We start from the raw sequence: 11,171 nt of genomic DNA, 5'->3' as shown, positions 1-11,171 counted from the left end.
AGGCAAAAGGCACCGACTCCCAGGCCACCAGGCTCTCAACCAGAGGTGACTGTGCACCTCAGGGCACATCTGGGCGATGTCTGGAGGCATTTTTAGTTGTCACAACTTGGAGAGGTGTGGGGAGAGAGAAGCATGGGGAGGGAGCTACTGCGGGGTCTAGTGGAGGAGGCCAGGGATGCTGCTCAGCACCCAGGATGCCTAGGACAGCCCTCCAACAGAGGGGTGTTGGGCCATAGGACAGTGGTCCCGGGCCCCTCCAGTCTCAGCCAGATGTGGGCACCAGCATGCTTGCAGATGTGGGCAGAGAGTTCTCTGCAGATTCTGGATTAAAGCCCTTCCAGATGTGGAGGGGTGCCTTACAGACACGGCACATCCACACGGAGGGCCTCCCTGACAAAGATTCTGTCCTGGACCAAACTCTACTCAGGCTTCCTCGATCTCTTTTTCAATTAGGTCTCAACTTTTGGACTCTGGGTTCCTCTCTGCATTGTCTGATTTTAGCAAGAATCCTGCTGTCAGCTCAGCCAGGATCCTCCTCAACATCTGGTGGTGTTCTTCACTCGCCACCCACCGCAGGTGTTGTCTGATCACCCCGACCCACCACCAGCAGGAATCCTGGTGGGTGGGTTTAGCCAGAATCCCCTCTGCCACCGATGTTTTCTCTTGGTAGTTTTCTATCCACTGCCCCTCACCTGCTCCTTGGCTATGAACCCCCACTTTTCCTCGCTGTCTTTGGAGATGAGCCCAATCTCTCTCTCCCACTGCCAGACCCCGTTGTAGTGGTCCCCACACACATCCGACGGCCCCCCTTGAACAGAGTCTGCATCACTGTATTACTGTGCTTCAGCAAGTGTCATTGAATAATTTTTCTTTACCACCCCTTTCAGATGGAAATAGAGAGGCCTTTGGGCCAATTTCCTTCCAGATGCCCGGGGAACGGTCAACTCCTGGTCAGGTGCTTAAACTCGTACTCCCTGCAGGCCAGGGCACCCTGGTAGGACTGGACCAGGTCGCTGTGGGCAGGGTGGTGGTGGTGGGAGGAAGGGGGTGGAGCCTCCTTTTTTTAGGGTGTGTGTCACCTGCCTCCTACCCAGGGGCATCGCCCCGGCACTACTCTGCCAGTGTGCGTGGCAGCGAGCTGGGGCCTGCTCCCCAGGGCCTTCGGAGCAGATTGCGGACCTTGCGAGCCCTATGTTGCTGGCCTCTAGGAACCCAGAACATGGCAGATGGGGCGCAGGCCAACCCCAAAGGGTTCAGGAAGAAGGTGCTGGTTAGCTACCCCTCTGGGCGGAGGGGCCCAAGTCTCAGGGCCTCTTCGCCTTCGAGAACCTCCAGGTACGTGCCTGCTATCCTGGGACGGAACCTCCATAGAGTGGTGCAGGGATGGGGTGGGGAACTGACTCCCAGAATCCCTTTCTCCAGAAAGGAGAGCTCTGAGTTTCTGAGCGATGGCTAAGATATGTCACTGCAGCTTTAGCTCTAGAAGGGCCTGAGGCATCATCTAGTCAACCCTCAGAGGGCACTGGAGACCCAAAAAGGCTAAGGGATCTATCCACAGTCACACAGCATTTTGGAAGCAGAGCCAGGATTAGAACCCAGGGAACCAGGTCTCTTGGCTCCAGGTGCAAGACCTAGCCCCCAGATTGGGTCACGTGACTCCCTGCTACACATGTGGAAGAGAGGTTGGTTCCCATCTGCGACAGTGGCCCAACCCCGTGAGACAGTGAACTTCCTGTCTTGGACGCTGATGCACGGAGGGGATTCCTGCTCAGGGTGGGAGGGGAGGAGGCTCCTGGTGGCTCCCGGTTCTGCCATCCTGGGGGTGTTCCTCCCGGAGGTGCCGGGCAGGCGGGAGGTGCTCAGATCTTCCTGGAGGTGCTAATCACAGAGAGGGACAGTAGGGGAGCAGGACCCGAGGCATCAAGGGACAGCATTGATGGCACCTATAATGAGGCCCAGGAGGGAGCAGCAGGCCCAGAACAGCAGGCAGGTGGAAGGGACCGACTCAGGACTTGGGTTTCCTCGTCTCTCAGATCTAGCCTGGCTGCGAAGTTCTGCGCCATTGCCCTCCTGGCCGGCTGCGGTGAGTAAAGGCTCTGGGGAGATTCCACCTCCTCTCCCCCCTCAGCCTTTCTCCCATGACCTTGGGCGCCCAGGTTCTCATTCCACTGACTGGTGGCAAGACCTCGGGCCTGTCGTTTCTCTCTCTGGGCCTCCACTTCCCCGCTCAACCCCTTGTCAGGCTTCATCCTCTCTCCGGGGCTGTTTACTCCTCCAGCCACCTGTAAACACGCCAGGGGCAGCCGGCTTTTATGAGCCTCAGGTGGGCAGGGCTCAGAGCTGAGCAAGCCTCATAAAGTGGTGCCATTCGCTGGGCGTCTGGGCACCACAGCAAACCTGGGTGTTTGCGTAGATGGGAATGCATGTTTGCATATGTGTGTTTGTGTAGACAGGAGCTAATGAGTCTGTGTGTGGATACACACATGTATCTATGTGTGAACAGGTGTGTCTGAGCATATGGTGATGTCTCTGTGTAAACATGTCAATAAGATGTCTAAGTGTGTGTTAACTGCCGTGTGTATGTCTCTAGGGTGCATTTGAACCTAGGGGTGCACATACCTGCAGACAGTGTGCGTAGCAGCGGTGACTATGTGTGAGTGTACAAGAAGACGGTGGAGCAGGTCTGGGGACGCCTTTCCCAGGCATGGCGCTCCCGGGCATGTGGATCCGGGAAGCTGAGGCTCCTGACACAAGTCTGACCCTGCCCACATCCAGATGTTCCAAAACAGGTGCCTCAGGTGGGCGCAAGGTGAACCGAGCCCCTCACTGACTTTTCACGGAGCCTGGTAAACATCACCGGACCACAGCCGGGCTTGGGGGAAGGAAAGAAAGTCCAGAAATAAAAGAAGGTTAAATGTGGCCAGACGCGTTGGTTGAATTCAGGCAGTGTAGCCTGTTATTTACAGAATAACCACTTGAGTTCAGCCCAAACCACTGGCGGGGACAGAGTCTTCGGCCTGACTAGACGCAGATGTCATTCCTGTTGCTTGGAGTGGGAGTGCGGACGTGGCCTCAGCTTCAGGCCACGGATTCCACTCTGGGTGCTGTGTGTGTCTGTGTGCGTTTGTGATGAGTGTGTGCACACATGTGTACAAGTGTGTGGAGAGTGTGAGGTGGGTGAGAGTATGTTTATGTCTGTGTGCATGTGTGAGTGTAAGAGCGTGTGTGCACGCATGTGCTCATATGTGTGTCCACCGTGTGTATGCCTAGATGAATTTCTTCTCGCAGCCTGGGAGCCGATCACTGGGGGACCCTGGGGGCTGAAGCTGCCCCTCGGGGGTAACACCTGCACAGTTAGCAGGTGGGTGGGGGGTTGGAGGTGGAGGGCTTCAGGCTGGGGGAGCGAGGAGGCCAGGACTTCACCGGGGGTGGTCCCTCCTCCAGGCACCCTCCCCGGGGTGCCCTGCAGGGGAGTGTCATTTACTGGCCGTCCTCAGACTTGGGAACTGAGGTCACAGAGGTTATGCAATGGCCCACGGCCTTAGGGTGCTGATGAAGAAACCTGTTGGTCTGCCAAACCCGGGTCTGTCTGCCTCCCAAGCTGCTCGCACGTACATTTTCCTACAGCAACAAGAGCCCCGCAGAGTAGGAGGAAAGGGTGGAGAGGAGCCAACGTGCCCGGGAGGGTCCCCTTGGCCCCTGTCTCCTTCTCCTTCAACAGCCATCAGGCCACATCTTCTGTGTGCAGCTCAAGACGCTCCGGCCCCTGGACTCAGGTCCTCTCTCCCTGCCCTGGACCCCAACGTACACATTTAGATGGCTCTCAACCATCCTCTTTGATCTGTCATTTCTCCCTACTCCTGCCTCATTTCCTCTCTTGTTTGTTCCTTATTCTCTGTAATGATGAAAATCCCTAAGCCAACAGACAGGAAAACTCAAGTGGAGCAGGATTCCCAAAGTCAACCCACTGACAGGGAAGGCAGCCCTGGCGCAGGGTCTCCACAAGCCCCAGGAGGTGGCGCCGTGGAGGGATCGAGCATCTGGCCCAGACGCTGAGCCGGCATTGGCCTGCCTGATCTCTGGCGGTCAGGATTGTTATTCCCATTTTACAGAGGGGAAAACAGAGCCCCCGGGAGTTTTAGTTATGGGCCCAGGTCTGTCTGACTCCAAAGTCTGTGCTCTTCCCTCTAAGGCATGTTGAGGTGGTGAGCTCCGCATCAAGAGAGATGTTGGACAACCACATCTCAAGAAGTGAGTCTCTGCGGTCTTTGGGGTTCTACCCAGGTGCCAGTTCCTGAAATTCTTGGTTTCCTCCCTCTCACAGTACATTTCCTCTTTTGGGCCATGGAGGAGGGTGGGGAAGGTGGAGAGAGTAGGGGCCAGGATGCTGAACTGGGCACCGAGCCCTGTGCACAGCTGGCGGAGCCCCAGGGAGGGGGAGGCAGGAGGGAGCTGCACCACATGGCGGTTAGCATCCCAGCCCTGGGGCACGCAAGCCAGGTTCAAGGCTGGGCTCTGCCACTTCCAGGCTGTATGACCTGGGCAAACCTTTACCTTCCTGAGCCTTAGTTTGCTCATCCGTAAAATGGGGCGAGAGAGGCTCTCCTGCCTGTGTGTGGGGAGGCCTCGCCCAGGTAAGGATCTAAGCACAGCCTCCGTGTTCACTCAGCAATGAGCCAGGAGGCAATGTGGGGGAAGCACGGGCCGCCAGCCCAGGAGGCAGGGAGCAGGGAGGGGAGGCAGGCCTGCCAGGCACCGGGAAGCTGATTCTGCTGGTATGGGAAGCTCGGTTGCACTATTGTTTCCTGTGAGACGGGGACAAAGGGAGAGATGTGTGCGTGTGCACGCGTGCGCATGTGTGTGTGAGGGTGTGTGTGTGTCTTCATTGAATGACCAGAGCATCCTATTGTCTCTAGATTAATCCTGAGATGCACCAGCCCCAGGACTGTGATGGGGACATTGAATCACCATGGGGGCAGAGGGACCAGGCCAAGCTGGAAGGGCCTAGAACAAGCCCCTGTGTTCAGAAGAGCACGTGGCCTTTGCAAAGCTCCTTACAGTTTACCGGGCTCTTGGGCTCTCTCTGCCCGGGTCCAAGCTCTGTCTCCACGGCTTTTCGACAATGTGTTCTTGAGCAAGTTACTCCGTGCTCTGGGCCTCAGTCTCCTCATCTGTAAAATGGAGGTGATAATGGCACCTGGTAGGTTGCAGTGAGTGCTCAGTGAGTTAATGCAGGAAGCAGCGGAGGACAGCGCCCGGCCAGGAGAAGCCCTCCCCAAATGGTAACTACGATTCCTTTCTCAGGGCCGTAGGGCTTACCGTGAGAATGTGGGTAACGCACCATACTCCATGCTTTGTAGGTTCCTTCCTTCCTTCCTCCTGCTCTACCTCCCTCCCCCTTTCCCTGGCCCTGGGGTGTGGGGGGCCGGTCAGTGAGATGGCAGGGAGCTCACAGCACCCCTGTTCTCTTGCAGTCCTGCCCGCTGCCCACAGCAGCCTGCTCAACCTGAAATCCATGGTGGAAGCCATCACGGGGAGAAACGCCATCCTGTCCTTCGTGGGCTACGGCTGCTTCTGCGGGCTGGGGGGCCACGGGCTGCCCATGGATGAGGTGGACTGGTAGGTTCCAGGGCACCTGGGCTGACGTTGGGAACCGGGTGGGGGCCGCGAAGGTCAGGCTGATCTCCATCTCTAGGAGGCAGGAGAGGGCCCTTTCCCCAGAGGATGGGGCTCGTTCGATGAGTTAGTGACCAGGAGCCTGGCCTGTAGACACTTTCTGTTGTCCATCTCCAAGGTCTTGGGCCTGGAGACATTTGAACTCCCATTCTCATGGGAAGGAAACTTTGATCTGCTCCCAAACACATATGAGAGCAGCTGCCACCCAGCTCATGCTCCACGAAGGTGAAGGCTGTGATCCCCACCCCCTCCGACTGGAGGCTCGAGAGGGGGGACCATGCTTCCTCCATCAGACTGGGACTTCCCAGAAGCCATGGCTTGTCTTCTGCTCCTACTTCCCCAAAAGAAGCCAGCACCACGTCTAGATCACTGGGGCCTTAATAAATGCATGTTGACTAACTGCCCTCCCTCCACTGGAGGGGATGGGGACAGTTACATCGCATTTGCTTCCTGTCCCCCACCCCCAACCCCCACTCAACCCTCCAGACCTTCATCCGTCTCTGGCCATCGTGCACAGCTAAGCATGACCTCTGCAGATAGCTGGTCTCCTCTGATGACTTAACCCTAACCCTCCCTCCCACCTGGACCACATTGCCTGACCTCCCCCGCCGCAGCTGCGGCCAGGGATCCAAGAGTTTATAAAGCTGGGAGCCTGGGCATAGGACAAAGAGGCAGGATTGTGGACAAGAACCTGGAGCACAGGCCCAGCTCTGCCTGGCTCTCCGACCTCGGGCAAGCAACTGGCCCCCTTTGAGCCTTCGACTGAAGGTCTGACTCGTGAGGACCTGGAGCAGATGATCAGTATCTCTGCCCGTAGGAGACGGGCCAGCCTGGCTACACCTGTCTGCTCTCCTCTACCCGCCCCCAGGTGCTGCCACGCCCACGACTGCTGCTACCAGAAGCTCTTTGACCAGGGCTGCCACCCCTATGTGGACCACTACGAGCACGCCATCGAGAATAACGCCACGATTGTCTGCAGTGAGTGTCCCGCAGCCGCCATCCAGCCCCAAGAGAAGGGCGTGGAGCGCCAGCCCTGCCAGCCTGTGCTGGGGGCTGTGCGCAGGGTTGCCAGATGAAATACAGGATGCCCGGTTCGATTTGAATTTCAGATGAACAACAAAAAAATGTTTTCACATAAGGCTATCCCAAATATTGCACAGGACATACTTATACTAAAAATAAAATGTTAGCATAAAACTCATTAGTATAAAATTGAGAATTAGCATGAGTATGTGCGGTGCAAAATTTGGGGCGTACTTATGCTAAAATATTCATCATTTTCTGAAATTTGAATGAACCAGGCTCTTGTTTTGTTTATTTGTCTGCTACATCTAACAACCCTTGCCATGGTTCTAGCACTTCTCTGTGATGTGCTCTGGTCCTGCAAACTGAATTGGTACCTTGGTTCTCCAGTCCCCAAGATTCTTAAGCTTTGGGGAGCGATGCTGATTCAGCGGGTCTGGGTGGGCCCAGGAATCCGCTTTCAGCCAGATCCTCAGGTGACTCTGAGACTTTGTGACCCGCTTACCTGGGAGTCAGGAGACCTGGGTTTCAACCTGGGTCCTGCCAGCACCTCCTCATGTTGTAACCCTGGGCAGGGTCATTCCCCACGTGGCCTCAGTCTCCCCATGGGTACATGGAGGGGGTGTGGATCAGAGCAGATCTGTCCCCTCTTCATCTGTCATTGGGGCCCCACCAGGCGGTAGCCCCACCCCAGGATACGCAGGGTCTCTGGGCATTGGAGGGATGGGAGCCCAGCCCGGTGGGGTCCCTCCTTTCCCACGAGCTCTTCATGGTCGTCCCCCAGCTGTGGGGTGCGGCATCCAATCTAATAGCCCAGGTGTCCCTGCCCTGTCCCTCCGTGCTGCCATGGGTGGCCCGGGGCTCCCTTTGTCTCCTTGTCTCTCTGTACGTCGTCCATCCCTCACTGATAGCGAACAAGCAATGCCAGCTTTGCAAAGAAACTCTCCTGTTCTCTGGGAAAGAGTCTGGTGGGGAACTGGGCACGCCTGGGGCTCCCTGGGAGCCAGGGCCCTGTGGTCTTCGTATTCTGCTGCTCGAATGTGGGGTGAAGGACTGGCTTGAGAGAGGGGGTGTCACCCCAGGAAAGCAGTTCAAGGAGAGAAATCTGTCCCCCGCCCCAGCAGGCCCTGGATGAACCCAAGAGTGGTTTTCATGCTGGTTCTGGGGATTCTGGGGCATTGGGTCAGCTGCTGCAAGATTGGAAGGGGTGTCCCTGAGTGGTCCAGTGGGCTCTGTAACATATACTATCGTTTAAGTGGCTTCTCTTTCTGTTTTATTTGATATATTAGCCTTACTGCAAGGAGTTTCGTTTAAGAGAAGGGATTCTGCTGATGGGAAGTTTGAAAAGTTTGCAAACCATGGGGCTAGTGGGTGATTCTCAAAGGGTGTTCCCCGAACCCACAGCACCAGCATCATGTGGGAACTCGTTAGAAATGCAGATTCTCAGGCCCTGCCCAGACCTGCCGAATCAGAAGCTCTAGGGGTAGGGTCCACAGTCTCAGTCTAAACAAGCCTTCCAGCTGATTCTAAGCGCACCTAAGGATGAGAACTATCGGGTAGGTGATTTCTGAAGGCTGATAATAATACCACCAGCAACAGCAATGGCAGTTGCTAGTTATTAAGCATTTGCTTCATGGCAGGCACCGAGCCAAGCTCTTTATAGGTGCTTTTCTCACTCATCCTCACCACGAACTCCCTCCAGGATGGGTGTTCTGTGATTTTGTGACTTAAGAGAGGAGGCCTGGGGTGGTAGAAAGTAACCGGCCCGGGGATGGGGCGTTCCTGACACCTGAGTTCCTGTCCCACCTCTGCCTGTGGTTCTGGGGGACGTAGATAAACCCATCCTCCTTTCTGGGCCTCAGTTTCCCCAATTATACAATGTCCTGGTGGACTTCAGTGGTTCTCCAATTTTAACATTCTCCAGAGTCACCTGGAGGGCTACTGACACAGACTCCTGGGCCCGGCCCAGAACTTTTGAGCCCCGCAGGTCTGGGGTGGGCCTGCTGATGCTGCTGGCCCCAGGACCACATTCCAAGGGCCCCTGGAACCTCAGGGTCCATGTGCTCTCCTCCCCATAGGTGAGCTCAACAAGACAGAGTGTGACAAGCAGACTTGCGAGTGTGACAAGAGCCTGGCTCTGTGCCTCCAGAGCCAGACGTACAACGAGGAGCATCGCAACTACCTCAACATCTACTGCCATGGCCCCACGCCCAACTGCAGCATCTACGAGCCGCCCCAGGAGGAGGCAGCATCCATACATATCTCCCCGGAGCCCTCTGCACCTCCCTAGTGCCTTCTGGGGTCTGAAGGAGAAGAGGGGTGGAGGTTCAGGCTCTGGGGACCCGAGGGATGGAGCAGGTGGAGTTGAGGGCAGATGGGGAGCCCACGGGCTGCCTTCACCTTGCCCTCTAGCGAGACCTGCCCCCAGAGGACTCAGGAAGGCCTGGGCCCTGACTGTGGCCTCCTAGCTCCTCCAGCCCAGCACTGGGTGTGGCTGCATCCTGGACTTGGCAGGGAGCATGTGGCTTGTTCGGGTCTCTCCTAAGTGTGGAAGGGGAGGCCTGAGAGAGAGGAGGCTGGGGGCTTCTGTTGCTGGCCCTAGCTTGACTTGCTCAGCTTGGGCTTCAAGGTTGGGCCCTGGTGTCTTAGAGACCAGACCCTGAGCGGCCAGCACAGGCCCAGAGCTTGGTGTGTCTGAGGACCAGGTTCCCAGGCACACAGACTGCTGGTCACGAGGCCTGGGTTCTGGGGGCCCCTTGGCTGCTCCTGCAGGATGAGTCAGGATGATCCCTGCTTTGGGGGCCTTGTGGCTCTTTCGAGCCCCATTAGACAGCAGGTGGCCTATCCTGGCCTTCGTCAAGGTGGCCCAGGAGTCCAGGTCCAGAAACCACAGGATAGCAACAGTGCTTAGTGACCCAGCTCTGCAGTCTGGCCTCAGTTATCCCAGTTGTCTCAGAGCAGGCTCCTGGCACTGACGGAACCCACATGTGCACCTGTCGGTGCACAGGGACCAAGATGGGGCACACTCGCAATGCCCCTCACACTCACAGGTCTTCCTCTGCCTCCCCCACTGACCCTCTCACATAAGAGTCACATCCTGGCCCTGCAACATTGCACTGCTCCGAGGGGCACCCCAACCCCGGGATTCCCGGGTCCCTGACAAACATGGGAGAGGGCAAGGCCCAGGCCCCTCCCCATGCACTTCTCCTCATGCAGCTGCTGGGCCAGTGGGTGGGAAGACCCCAGACTCTGCTCTCCCTGGGCAGGGAGAGGCGAGGCTGCAACCCAGCATCAGAAGCCCTCTCGACAGGAAGGAGGCTGAGGGCTGGGACCCTCCTCTGTGAAGAGGGAAGCAAAGTAAAGAGACGGGGTCCAGGCAGGAGGCCGCATGGATGATTCAGGAAGGCAGGAGGGAGGGAGCAAGATGCAAAGAGGGAAGGGAGAGGAGAAGGTGGGAGAGAGGTGAGACCAGGTGAGGGTCGGACGTCCAGAACAGAGTGGTCTTGGCAGGGGAAGCGGGGTAGAGGAGATTTGGGGGGCAGGGACCCCTGGGATTGTGGCCAGGGGTGGAGGAGGACAGGCCTCAGTGGGCCAGCTTTCTTGTCTCTGCCCAGCACTTGTTTCTCCAGGTGCACCTCCCCCGTCTCTCTTGCCTCATCTCTTGACCTCAGGGTCCGTGGCCTCCAAGTAGCCAGTGTGCCTGCCTCACCCCCACCTTCTGCCTTCATCTGGTGTCAACCTTGAGGACCTACTGACACAGCGCTGCGACCCTCCTGGACTCCATGAACAGCCACCAGGAAGCTCAGCCCACCCCGCCGGTGCCCCGTGGACCACTGTCACTGGGGGAGGGGCAGCCAAGAAGGACGGAGGCAGGGAGAGGAGTGGGGGTGGGGAGAGAGCTTCTACGGAAAAGATGGCAGGACTGGACGGAAACAGAACACGGGCTTTGGGTACTGAGGGTGAGGCTGCCGGCTGACGTCAGCTGTCAGTGTGTGGGAGGAAGCCCTTCCACCGCTCACCTCCTGCTGGCCGGCCATGGTGGGATGGCTGGGTCCTCTGTGTGCCCTGACCTGACCTGTCCAGTCACTGAGATCTTCTTCTTCTACCCTCTCAGGAGCCCAGTTAACAAACTACCTTCTTTTCGCCATTCTGGGCTGGCCCATCATCACTGAGCAAAGCCCCCACCAAGCAAGCGTGGAGCCAGCACCGTGCACCAGGCGTCGCCCCGGAGCGAGGACTGCGGAGGCCTCGGCCCCTCGCCTGTGGGAGCCCGATTTCTGCTGTGCCCCTCCGCACGTGCACACATCCTCATCTCCTGGGAGTCCGGCCAGTGTGTCGGGATGAGACTCTGCTGCTAAGGAGTCCTGCTGGCCTGGATCTCACCCCAGACCCTCCCGGATGCTGCAACCCCCAGAGATTCTCCACGGGACTCGGCACCCCCTCTGCAAATGAATAAAGGCCTCCTGCCTCAA

The 11,171-nt window shown here is 57.6% G+C and overlaps 1 protein-coding gene across 2 annotated transcripts; it reads left to right on the top strand.

Annotated features, from left to right (window-relative positions):
- The first annotated feature begins 1,062 nt into the window (after nucleotides 1-1,062).
- Nucleotides 1,063-11,171, top strand: PLA2G2F (phospholipase A2 group IIF). 2 transcript variants are annotated; one of them, XM_008519143.2, is made up of 5 exons: nucleotides 1,063-1,335; nucleotides 2,034-2,083; nucleotides 5,475-5,619; nucleotides 6,545-6,654; nucleotides 8,778-11,171. In XM_008519143.2, exons 1-5 carry the CDS (start codon nucleotides 1,220-1,222, stop codon nucleotides 8,987-8,989), a joined length of 633 nt encoding a protein of 210 aa, XP_008517365.1. In that variant the 5' UTR covers nucleotides 1,063-1,219; the 3' UTR covers nucleotides 8,990-11,171. The 2 variants fall into 2 exon arrangements, with proteins under 2 accessions (XP_008517365.1, XP_070456783.1); XM_070600682.1 differs by lacking the exon at nucleotides 2,034-2,083 and having other exon boundaries at nucleotides 1,107-1,335.

This window comes from Equus przewalskii, chromosome 2 (assembly GCF_037783145.1).
Source record: "Equus przewalskii isolate Varuska chromosome 2, EquPr2, whole genome shotgun sequence".
Taxonomy (NCBI): Eukaryota; Metazoa; Chordata; class Mammalia; order Perissodactyla; family Equidae; genus Equus; species Equus przewalskii.
The sequence above is the reverse complement of the archived record's forward strand: the minus strand, read 5'-3'. Positions and strand labels throughout refer to the sequence as shown.